General features: G+C 43.1%; 1 protein-coding gene across 3 annotated transcripts; it reads right to left on the reverse strand.

Annotated features, from left to right (window-relative positions):
* Positions 1-688: 688 nt before the first annotated feature.
* On the reverse strand, positions 689-8,520 carry LOC123061902 (protein MALE DISCOVERER 1). Of its 3 annotated transcripts, none has more exons than XM_044485185.1 (13): positions 8,243-8,520; positions 7,136-7,398; positions 6,891-7,023; positions 5,146-5,217; positions 3,803-3,946; positions 3,593-3,721; positions 3,417-3,472; positions 2,927-3,331; positions 2,641-2,831; positions 2,401-2,533; positions 2,168-2,322; positions 1,403-1,594; positions 689-1,308 (listed from the first exon to the last, which is right to left on the reverse strand). In XM_044485185.1, the coding sequence occupies exons 2-13, from the start codon at positions 7,224-7,226 to the stop codon at positions 1,051-1,053; spliced, it is 1,959 nt and encodes a 652-aa protein (XP_044341120.1). In that variant the 5' UTR covers positions 7,227-7,398; positions 8,243-8,520; the 3' UTR covers positions 689-1,050. The 3 variants fall into 3 exon arrangements, with proteins under 3 accessions (XP_044341120.1, XP_044341119.1, XP_044341121.1); XM_044485184.1 differs by lacking the exon at positions 8,243-8,520 and adding an exon at positions 7,498-7,841; XM_044485186.1 differs by lacking the exon at positions 8,243-8,520 and adding an exon at positions 7,535-7,820.
* Positions 8,521-12,719: the final 4,199 nt, after the last annotated feature.

Genomic DNA, 12,719 nt, shown 5'->3' on the forward strand with positions numbered 1-12,719 from the left:
ACCAGGTGCACAACAGTTTAATCTTTCAATTTTAGGGGATTAAAGGAGAGGGGGGGAGGGGGGTCTAGGGGATTAAAGCATACGACAAGGGCTAGAGATGCTCTAACTTGTCCAGGTTAACACTGTGTCGAAATGTTTCCAGACGTCGTGCCGCAAGAGACTCCATAAAGCCAAACATACCACACATCTAGAAGCTTTTGTGCACCCTCTCGCGAACAAAGTGATAATCCACCTTATTATATTTTGTCCTCGCATGGAACAAGGATTAGTGGAGAGGTACGTAGCTTCAATATTATCACATCACAAACAAGCAGCTGTTGGCTACTGCACACCCAATTCACCAAGCATTTGCATTTGCAAGGTTTCATATTCAGCTTTATGTACTTGGCCGAGAACAGTAGCCTGTCATCAGGACATCCCGCCCTAAAAGAAGGCACTGACCGAAGTAGACTCGGATCTGATACGAAGACCAAGAGAAATAGTGCCTCTCAAATACCCTCTCCGTTTTAAAATATTTGTCGTGGTTTTAGTTCAAAACTTGACACTGTCAGCCACCATTTGTGGTGTTACAGATAATTAAAGCGGCCCTTTCCCAGAATTATGGTATTTCTATATATGAAGTAGTACTTGGGAAACGAGAAATGAGTACAAAGTACTACCAGTCTAACAAAGAGGACTGTATAGTCCATTCACCATACTAATTGCTGTCTCTTCCTTTAAAAAAAAATAAAGAATATTTCTGTAAACCCCATGGTACATTACACAATCACGCATTTCCTGATTACAATCCATTCTAGGATGACCTGAATCATTGTACATTCACAGTTTCACACCATCACCATGTACATTCACCAGACAGAGAAAACTCGAGAAGAAACAAGAATAACCCGGAAATTTTGATTTTATGAGGCGGGGGAGGAGGTACCACGCATATACACCGAAATCGCCAGAAAAGCAGAAACTCGCAACAAAGATGTACAAGATTGCAAGACAGTACGCACAGGACCTCAGTGTTGCTGCAAGAACCATACCATATCAACATGTTTCTTCCTAGGATTCAACTGAAAGTATCTCAAGCTCTGCCCACCAAAGCGGAGATAACCTCGGCGTTGCTGCCTCTGGTGAAATCGCTAGCACTTCTCGCAATTTAGTGGTGACCTCTCTCATACTTGGTCTCTTTTTCGGATCGCTCTGGATGCAGTCCTCAATCAACTCGCAAATGATATCTAGATCGTTTTCTTTGTGAGTCGTCAAGGTAGGGTCAAGCAAACAGGATATACTCCGGTCATCCTTAATGCACTCCATAGCCTGTGAGAAAAAAATATGACATAGATTGTTACTTATATATGCCATTTTTGTGTATTATGTAAGTTTAAGTATTCAGTGTCTTTGTCATGCTTACTAAGTTCGCAAGAGAGCCCTCGTGTTCAGAATCTGGAGGCTTTCCTGACATGATTTCCAGCATGAGTAGACCAAAACTACATACATTCCCAGCTGGATCAGCACGTACTGGCTCATGGTGTTCACTGGCGTCGTCATTCTTGGGCATCTTTTCTTTGGAAATTACTTCTTGCCAAACACTCATGTCGGCTATCTGTGAAAAGGCTCGGTTTTAGGAGCAGAAACATAATATGGTGTCCTCATGCCTGATCTTATTACAATTTGTTCAAAATTAACTCTAATACAAAGAGCGCACATGCACACCCCAGAAAAAAAAATCATATGAACTGGACGGTACTTCACCTTGTTTAGTTGCAGGGGTTTAGAACAAGTTGCATGTAATTTATGTTTGTCTTTTTTTGCATAATGTCCAGAAAAGGGGTTTAGAATGATGAAGTAACAGTTGTGTGCTTTAATTTCTTCTTTTGATATTACCAGAAATTTGTCTACAAATACAGTTCTCGTTTGGCACCCATCATTTCATTTCATTTCATTTGGCAAGTGGAATGACAGGGTTATGGATAGGAATTGACATAACGTCCAATAGGCATTTGCTGCAATTCCAAATGAATGACATGTCCAATTCCATGATAGCCAAACAGGTTGGGTATGGAATCACAAATGAATTCCATGATTCCGGCTCAAAATGATGGCTACCAAACGACCTCTTATGGAATTTCCTTTGAATATCAAATAAATAGAAGTTGTGAAATTCATAATCATGTACCTTTGCAGCTCCATCCTCGGATAACAATATGGCACTTGACTGTAGCTCAGAGTGTGTTATACAAGGCTTGAGCTCATGCATGTACTGCATGCAGTATGCTACTCCCATAATTATTCTCATCCTACCATTCCAATCAATATGATCAAATCCCTCAACTGCAAAAGGCAAAGCAAAACATTTTAATTTGAGCACAAAGACTAAAAAGGAAGCATTCTGACAGTAGGAGCTCTTACCGTGGAGATGCTCATAGAGTGTCCCATTGGCTGCGTATTCTAACACCATCATCCTCATGAAAGGCTCCTCCTCCTCGCAGTACCCAAGCAAGTTGATGAAGTTCTTATGATTAATTCTTGAGAGCGAGTCTATCTATGTGTTCAAAAAAACAAGTTAGAAGAAATTGTTTTGTTTCAGACCCACATTGCAAATTGTAGCAACAGCATGGGCTATTCCTCTTATAAGTGACACTGAATTACCTTTTTCCGGAATCTCCCCTCGGAATGCTTTGACCAATCTTTGCTGGACGCAAGCACAGTTGATACAACTGCTATCTCAACTCCACTTGATAAGGTTCCCTTGTAAACAGTGTAGTGTGGATAGGTTGCCACAATGTTACTGAAGTCCTCACAAGCACCTTCCAGCTCTGAGCGTTGCAGCTTGGGTACTCCTGCGGTACATCAGGAGAGCAAAACTTGTCAAAGATGCCCAAGTAAGAGGCAAAATCAAGCAGGCCTTTTACAAGATAGCAAACAGAATGTTTACCTGTCACAAATGCCTTCTGCAGCTGGCCACTGAGTCCAGTCTTCCATGGACCTATTGTTGCCACCGACTTATTGCGGCATAGCAAAAGCATGCATGCAATGATAATAAGCAACAGAGCAATTGATGGAATCAGAATTGCATACAACCACTTCATAGATCTTGTTGACCCTGCTTCCGAAGGAGTATCAGGAGACTTGGGTGGAGTAACTGGAGGATTTACAGCAGGTGCGGGTGCTTTGGGACTAAATGCTGAAAACGATCCACTCCCCGTAGAAGGAACAGGAACCGAGGGTGGAAGAGGAGCATTTGCGAAAGGAGGCGCAGCAAGATTGCTATCCTGAAGTAGTCTGCGCCTACTAACCTGTGCAGCTGGGTTTCTTGCTGCAATTTGTGTAGGAAGACGTGCTGGGGAAAGTAAGAAGGCATGTTATGGTACCAGCTGATGTATTTAAGAGCAAAACTGAACTTGCATAGCAGTACCCTAGCTTACCGGAGAGATTGCTAGTGTCTTTTTTTTTCTCCTCTGTGGAAGAACCAGACTTGAACCTACAAAGGTCCATATTCAAAAACAGATATCATCAGCTGATAAATCCTTTTCCTAAATAGGTTATAGAAAAAAAATGATGATAACTAAACGAGAATTGATGAAAATCCTAGTTTCCTTACCCATCATCAGCTCTTTGATTCAAATTACCCCTCCCGAGATGATCATATATGTCAAAATCAGCTTCCTGATCAAAGTTCCCATGGGAATTTTGGACTACGGGCCACTGAAATCTGTTGTTGGAAAGCAATCTGTCGAACAAGAGACATCGTATCATGAAATTTGGCTTGTTGATCAAACATTTCACAATGTTAATCAGTCAGATGACCTACAAATGCTTAAGTGATGCAATTTCTGCTATCTTCTGTGGAACTTCCCCAGTCAAGTTGTTATAACTTAGGTCCAATATCTCCAACGTTGCGAGTGCACCAATTTCCTTAGGTATCAGTCCACTAAACAAATTGTTGGATAATATACTGCAAGAAGACACAACAAGAAATCAAAACATTGTAATGGTTGCAGCAAATGTTATAGTCGCATGCAAAGTAAAATTAGAATATCACAAGTTGCAAAAAGCAGTTTGTTAAGGAACAAGTGCTTGATTGACAGATGGGCGTCTTTTATGCTACTGAGTAAAATCGACATGACAGAGATTTCTGTGATTTTGTCTCATATTTGATCCGCAGAGGTAAGCTGATATGCACACATTATTTATTCTACCCTCCGTTCCACAATGTAGTGCGTATAGATTTTTCTCTTTAAGGGAAAGTAGTGGCTGAACCCCACCTCGGTGCTCCCACGGTGCACCCACGCAAGAAAATATACCAAAAAATTTCGAAAAATCTGAAACTTTGTGGAAAGGATCATCAACAAATGTTAGAGAGGCTTGCCAAGTTTGTTGGTCAAATGACATCCGAGGAGCTCTATACAAAAAAGACAAAATTACAAATTTTTGTCAAACAGTGCACGTACATTTTGAGTAATTTTGAGCAATTTTGTCTTTTTTGTATAGAGCTCCTCGGATGTCATTTGACCACGAAAATTTGCAAGCCTCTCTAAAATTTGTTGATGATCATTCCCACAAAGTTTCAGATTTTTTCAAAATGTTTTGGTATGTTTTCTTGTGTGGGTGCATCTTGGGTGCACCAAGGGTGGGTGTAGAAAAACCACTACTTTTTTAAAGTAAAACTTTACAAACTTTGACCAAGTTTGTAGAGAAAAAGATATACATCTAGAATACCAAATGCATGTCATTAGAGATACAACACAAGATGTATTTTCATATTATATATATTTGGTATTGTAGTTCTAAAAGGTTTTCTTTATAAACTTGGTCAAAGTTTGACTTACCAGAAAATCTATATACACTACATTATGGAACGGAGGGAGTATAAAGGATGGAACCTAACAATCGTCGGTTGGTTAGATATATACACTTGAAATGTCTTAACTGATGGTTGGTTGACATTTTTTAAGCAAATTGACTTTGTTTAGATACTCATATCCAGCAGGAAACTTATGAAGGCAAGACAAAGCAGCAACCACTACAGAATTACCTATTTATCTCCTTATCATATTGCAAAGAGATAGATTAGCGAAAGTACCAATATATTGTTGTTCATGCTAAGCAATTTATATTTGTTGTGAAAGCATAAATAAAAAACTGTATACTTACAGAGCCTGCAGATGACCAAGACTTCCTAATTCTGGACCCAGGGTACCTCTTAATGAGAGATCTTTTAGGTTCCTGCAAGAGTATAGTTCACAGTAAGTACAATCCTTAAGATGATAAATCAAGTCAGAACCCATGAAAAATACTGAAATAGAACAACAGTGGTCACCAAATGCAATCTCTTAAATATTTATTTGGTAAAGTTGTGGTACCCCGCAGGAATTAAAAGATAATCTTGAATGCAAAACAGAATCATCTTGAAAAACACCGGATTCTATTTAAACATTCTATGAAGGAGGGCTGCCATAAACCTTTCATCTAAAATATGAAAACAAGTAGCGATGATGTGGTAAATGCTTCATAAGTAACTGAGTAGAAAACAAACAATTTCCTTGATAAGGTAAACTTCTAGATGAGGTGGTTGGTGTATGGAAGTCAACTTGGCACCAGAGCAACATATCCTGAGGGGTTCTGGCCATCATGTTTCGCTTACATGAAAATGCTCATATATCTAGTTCGGTGGTAAGATCAAGCGAGCACATTTCTTAGCCTGGTTAAAACTAGGTATCAGGGTCTGCAGAAGTATGACAAGAAATGCCACCTTTGCTTTCAAACAAGTATCATCTCTCTCTTTCCCGCTCTCTTTTTGCAACATGGGCACGGTACTGAAGAAGATGAAGGCGGAGGCAGGGGCAGACAGACAGCGGCATGCCTTAAAATATAGGCTGCACAAACCACCGTGAGAAATTTTTCTAGTGTTCCTTCTTTTTTCGGGGACTGCAATTTCTTTTCTTTTTTTGCTCAACTTGGCGGTATCATCGTATAAACATTGATTCTCTTCATAATGAAAAGATGTGAAGAACTTTTGCATCTTCTCCAAATAATAGGAGGTAAAATCTTGGAGACTGGTCGCACGCGAAAATCTAGGATATTGGGATAAGGCTATACTACTTAGCTGTAGCGACTTGTTCGTGTTGGTGAAATGAACACGTAGTTCTAATAACCAGATTTCTGATTGTGTTAAAGCTTCATATAAGCTTGTGAAATGGCTTCTAGCTACCAAAGAAAACATTTTCTGGGAATTTGCGAACAATGCATCCATGGTAAATTCAAGATAGGCAAGAAAAAAAAATCCTTGAGAGTTGCTCCTTATTCAGCCCAAAGAAGTATATTTTAGGAGTACTAATTTTTCAAGAGTATATATTCAGTATTTACCAAAGAAACCAGAGTTGGTCATTTATGTATAATATTTCATTTTCCTTATTCAGCCCAAAAAAGGTACTCCTAAAAATGAAATACTTTAGGAGTACTAATTTTTCTAACTAATAGAAAAGCAAAATACGAATGCACTCCTAAAATCCTTCATAATATCTAGTCCATTGAAGATTGAGTCTCTAACTCTCTATGCTCAAGTCTACCTTCTCTGAATTGCTACACAAAGTGGAGACATGCTTGTGTTGGCAGTAACTCAATAGCCTCAATTGATGCACTTAGTACTCAAGAAAGTCAAACCACGATAACTGTGAAGGAGAAAACTAGGAATAAAAGGGGCAGTTGCCGATGCAGCATCCATTTTACAACAAATCAACTAAAACTACTCTTGATTCGTGAAGAGAGAAAGATACAGTCAAATGGAAGACCCGTTAAACAGAAGATGAACTGCATTTCCATTTTCCAAATGCGTAAGACTCATGAGCCACTACTAAACATTGAGGAGAAGAAAACAAAGAGGAAATCATCCAACTCACAGCATCACAACCCTGTCATCGGCGCAGCGGACGCCGTTCCAACCGCAAGGGTCGGCGTCCCGCGCGCTCCAGCCTGCCATGGCGCCATGCGGATCCTCCTGCACCCTCGACTGGAACTTGAGCAGCGCTGAGCCTGCAGCACCAACACCAAAAGACCCAATCGATCAGCCACACCAGAACCCCAAGAGCTCAACCCCCAAAAGCACCAAAAAAGAAAACAACACCGGCGAGCTGCCTGCCCCTACCTTCAAGGTTGATCGCGGAGCAGCCACAGCCGACGCAGTGAAGCGCCAGCGCGACGACCGCGCAGTAGAGCAGCGCGTCCATCTCCCACATTTCCGCAGGCGCGCGGCGGCTCACATGATCCTCTTGGCGAGCCTCTTGAGCAGCCTGGAGTGCATGGTCAGGCGCGAGGGGCGCCCATGGCGTGGCGCGGCGCCTACCTTTTACCCTTGTTGGCACGGCAGCAGAGCAAAGCCTGACGACACGCTCCCGCTCCTGCGGCCGCCTGCAAGAAAGGCACAGACAGAAAACAGCTCACAAACGTGGGGGGAGCAGAGGAAGCTTGCGTCGCTCGAAAAGCAAAGGAGCGGCTTTGGCTTTTTGCCTGGCGATGGCGATTCGCCTCTGCCAATTTCGCTTACGCCGCACGCGATTCGAGCCGGGGAGATGGAGAAGACGAGGGGAGGAAGACGGAGGCGGGGAGAGGGAAACAGCGGTCGTCCGTTCTGGGAGGAACAAGTAGTAGTAGCCGGAGAAAATCAACAAGGACAACACAGCTAGAGCTAGAGAGAAAAAATACACTAGTACTCGTAGTATAATATTCAGAGCAGCAGACAAGGGAAGATAGTAAATTTTTAATGGCGCTTCAATCCCCCAATGTCTAAGATTGCGTTTTCTTGGAGGAAAAATGGGGCGGAAGAATTCCACGGCCATCTGTCAGACGATTCCGCGCTGGGATACCGGGTCGGGATTAAAGAATCGGACAGGACGGTCGCTGTCGAGGGCCATGACAGGGGCTCCGCAGCCCACGCGAGGAGCCTCGTCGTCGCCGGCGACGGGCTCGACGCCTAGCCTTTTTTAAAATTGCAGAAATCCTTTCGTGCTCATCATCACAGATGTCAATAATTTATGCTCCCACCCCATTTGACATTTTTATAAACCAATTGCAATCAGGCATCCTCGGCGACGCCAAATGCGATTGCAGCAAAAATCGCCTCCTTCTTTTCTCTCGCTGCTGAGGGTACTTAACATTAAACCAGCCAGGTCGAGAATCTCGAAGGTTGATACAGCGAAATGCTTTTAAACGGAGTAAAATTCAGAGGGAGTCAGCGGAAGCCTCCTGGCCTTACCCGCTTTTAAATGGAGAAACGAACAGGAGGATGGTCGGCGTTCGCCGGTTTGAGGCCTCCCTCCCCTCCCGGGGAGATCCTCCAAGGGGGTGACGGTGACGGTGGCCGGCGGCGGGCGCGAAAGAGAGAGGGGGTGGACGGAGGAGGAGACGTGCGGTGGGCCCGCGCCGGGACAGGTGGGACGCGCAAAGGAAGGAGGGCGAAATCTTTTAGTTGGAATGATTTTTGTCGATTACACTATTGATGACCGGCTCGGGCCTAGCTGTCCGCCAGTATCCTTGTTATCTTTCTTTCTTTCGTTCTTGTCCATCTCTTTGCTTCCCAGATTATTATTCGCGTCCTGTCTGTTTGTTGGCTCCCACGTTGTGCGTCGTTGCCTCTTGTCGTGCGCGCCAGTCTCCAGCCTGCCTGCCTCCAACCCACTGCTATCTCGTCGATAGTACTCCCTCCATTCTAAAATATAGTGCGGCTGTGATTTTCAAAATTCAATTTTGATCATAAATTTAACCAACAAGACCAACTGTGGCGGGAGAAAAAATTATATAATTGAAAACTTCTTTCAAATACGAATTCACTGATATAATTTTTACCCCCGCCGCAACCGGTCTTGGTAGTTAAATTTACAGTCAAAGTTGAAGCACGTGGATAGAAAAGGCACTACATTGTGAAATGGAGAGAGTACCTGGTAAGGTGAATGAAAGTACGGAGTATCCAGGCAGTTGTATCTTAATATTTTTTTATTAATTTTGCCGAAAAGACTTTCAGCCTGTTGTGACATTATAGAGACACTAGGACCAAAAATGCGTTTTGGAGGCCGAGCTCCATGAAGGCCTCCAAAAACATTTTTCAAATTTCATTAAAATTCATATTTCTATATTTCAAAAAATCATATAAAAAATACACATGTAGATGAAGGCATGATGTACATGTGTGTAAATTTTCAGAACAAAATACGTTGAAATGAGGGCTGTGTAAAAAGGACAAATATGAGGCTTTTTAACACATGATACTATTTATCCTCAAGGTTAATGAATTTGTCGCTTTTACAGACATACACATTTCATCTTTGTATGCTTACATTTTTTTCAGATGTTTTTGAAACCAAAAAATTGAATTTTGAATTTTTCAAAAAATAAAGGGCTACATGGAGCTCGGCCTCCAAAACGCCTCACTCCACTAGGACAAGCTAATTATTTTTCTGTTTATTGAAAGGCTCAGACATAGCTTAGAGTTCCATCTCCGGTGGCTCTAGAGCCATCGAGGCACGGTGGACCCCGTGTCGAAGTTTTTTAGGTGTTTTGTGAGTTTGTTTATGGTTTGTTTCCTACTCAAGAAGACATGGTGGTGACGGCTTCTTGAAGGAGAAATAAGGTTTTCACTGTCTAGTCCCCGTTTCGGTGATGTGTGTAACATCATCGGAGGGCGTATGGAGGTGTATCTATGGCGGATCTCGCGGGATTCGGTCGGTGATGGTCTTCGATGGATCTCCTTGGATCCAGTTTTTGTTCATCTTCGTCCGTGTGTCTACAAGTTAGATCCTTTCGATACTTATTTCTCTTCATCGGCGGTGGTTGTTGTTTTGATGTGTAGGTCCTATGGGGCCTTAGCACGGTGACTTTTTGACTGTTTACTACAACAAGTTTGGCCTGACTTCGGCGAGAGAGCGGCAATGTCGGCAGCGCGCCTTCAACTCGCTCCAATGGTTGTAGTTATCACTAGGTGGTCTACGCGCATGGATGTAATTTTGTTTATTTCCGTGTTCTTTGTACTGCCATGGCAGGATGAACAAATCAAAAGTTTTCTTGCAAAATAAAGAAAACATCAGAAGTAAAAGAAAAGAATACAACCATATCTGTGGAACCTAGTGACGACTATAAGCACTGAAGTGAGACGAAGGCACGCTGCCATCATCACCCCTACCTTGTCGGAGTCAAGCAAATTTTGTTGTAGTAGACAATCAAGAAGTCGTTGTGTTAAGGCCCTACAGGACCAACGCACTAGAACAATAACCATTGCCGATGACGAGAAGCGTAGATTGGAATGATCTAACATGTAGACACACGACCGAAAATGAACGAATACTGGATTCAAATAGATCCACCGAAGACCATCGCTGGCCAAATCTCATGAGATCCGACGAAGACACACCACTGCACGTTCTCCAACGATGCCAGATGCACCGTTGATGCCAGATGCACCGTCGACGCGAGAGGCATTATTCCTACTAGGGGACATCATTGTCGCCACACAACGCCAACAAAGGTACCAACATGCCCAGCTAGTGGAATTCTTCACATGGAAACAACATCTTGAACTTGGGACGATGAACCAAACAAGAATGAGAGTCGGATCCCTTCCGCCGGCGAGGGGTTGGGGTCCTCCACACCTCCATGGCCTAAAGGCCATCGAAGATAGAGCGAACCGACGGCGGCGCCGACGGGAGGAGCAGAAACCCTAGTTGCATTGGAGTAGCTTCTTGGGGAAGAGGCAAGGAGAGATGCGTCAATTTTGATGGTATGAAAGTATTACGGACCAGATTAGTATTAGGATTGGGGATTATACTTATATGTCGCCCACATTCATTTTTCTCGATCCCCATCTTTCTCTCAGTTTTGATTTGTTTTCAATCTTTTTGCCTTTGGTTATTTCATGGTTTTTCCTTGAAAACTGGCTTAACTGCCACATCTTTTGTTAACTTGCCCAATAAAATTATGCTTTCATTGGTAAGCCGGTACATGTTTACCAATAGTATCTTAGAATTATTTGGGCAAACTAATCACAAGCATGATTTTATTTGGTACTCCATCCATTTCATACTATAGTGCGCCTACTTTTTTCGATATTCAACTTTGGCCATAAATTAAACCAATAATACATAAATCATTTTATTGAAAAATCATACCTTTGAAAACTTCTTTCAAATACGAATTCAAATGTATCTGTCATGCTCCCACTGCAGTCGCCATGTTGGTTAAATTTATGGCCAAAGCTAAATCTCGAAAAGCATGGGCACACTACATTATGGAATGGAGGGAGTAACACTTATTCACACAATCACATTAATATGGGCATATAAATCATGGGCTAACGCCCTAGAATATTTATACTCCATTGTAATGTAAGGGCAATTATTCTAGTTAGACGTAATTATGCAACGTTAATCATTCTAGTTAGACATAGGATGGGTCAATTTATTCCTAACCTTTCATTGAAACTTTATTTCATTGTTTGGTTCATGGGAATTCATGGGTGACTAGATAAGGAAAAATGAGTTAAGTTTTGATGAAAGGTTAACATAGACTCACTAAAACAATTCCTTTTCAATTCTCATGCGTAATATCTTCTCAATTCCCAACCCTCCCAACCGAACGGTGTATTTAGAGTCTCGTACACTTCAGTTCTCATTTCCTAGATGAAAGGGCATTTCTCTTCCTAAGTAATTTTGGTATTGATGACAAGGTAATTTGCGGACTAACCATGTGCTTGAGCTACTCATATGTATTCGAAAGTGGCACAATACGGTTAAGTTCCTCTGAAAGGAAAAGAACGAAGACAATGTTTCCGACAATTTTACTTTCTTTGAATTGTAGAAAAACCGTACTATTAAAAGAGGATCTGTGTTATAAGGTATGGGTGGAATCACATCATGTACACAAAACATTATTTACACTCACATTACCTTCCCACATTTTCGAGGAGAGCTTCAAATTCAGCTTACTACCCCGTAGTACCGTAGTGGTAGTCGGTAGTACCGCTCCCCTTGTGGGAGCAATACTTCTGCTGACTGCTCTAGGCTGCTAGTACCGCGTGCTAGGCCAGTAGTACCACTCCCCTGCTGGAGCGGCATTATCAGACCAAGTACCGCACCAACTACTGCAGTGGGATGATTCCCTACTATTTTGGCAGCGGTACTAGAGCAACAGTACCACAGAAATACCGGCTATTGTATTTACAGTCGGTGTCCGTAGCAGTTGCACGACTTGGGCATGCGTACTGCAGCTCTATCAGTGGGACAGTGGTATCGTCCACTTGACTGGGAGTAACGCTTCCCTATTGGAGTGGAATTACCGGGCCAGGTATCGGGCAAACTAACGTAGTGGGCTAATTCCCCACTGTGTTTGCCCACGTTACTAGAGAGGTACTGCTATGACAGTACCGGCTATTTATTTTAGCTGGTACTACCAGAGTCCTGAGCGGCAGTATCGCTTAGGTATGTGCAGTGATGTCTGAAGGGACCACCACCCCCAGAAAACCGAGCCCCGTGTCGCTCCCCGCGAGCGGCCCGGGCGCTAACCCTAGCCGTCGGGCACCGCCACCACCCATCCTCCCCTCCTCCCCCGCCGCCGCCGGCGAGCGTCGCCCGGGCAAAGCCCGTGTGGTGTCGGCGGCGGCGGGCTCTTCCACTCCCGCTCGCGAGGTGGGCCGCGCGGGGCAGCTGCGCCAAGCGGAGGAGGCAGGCGCGAGGCGCTGCGGCGTG

This window comes from Triticum aestivum, chromosome 3A, assembly GCF_018294505.1.
Source record: "Triticum aestivum cultivar Chinese Spring chromosome 3A, IWGSC CS RefSeq v2.1, whole genome shotgun sequence".
NCBI classification, from domain to species: domain Eukaryota; kingdom Viridiplantae; phylum Streptophyta; class Magnoliopsida; order Poales; family Poaceae; genus Triticum; species Triticum aestivum.

Bases quoted from the DNA above. Each gene is read 5' to 3' on its own strand.
- LOC123061902 (XM_044485184.1), bottom strand. From the start codon at position 7,826: ATGGCCGTGGAATTCTTCCGCCCCATTTTTCCTCCAAGAAAACGCAAT. The intron at 7,399-7,497 runs GCAAAAAGCCAA...CCTTTCTTGCAG, and splicing joins AGGCGAATCGCCATCGCCAG to GCGGCCGCAGGAGCGGGAGC. The intron at 3,332-3,416 runs GTAAGCTAGGGT...TACTTTCCCCAG, and splicing joins AGACACTAGCAATCTCTCCG to CACGTCTTCCTACACAAATT.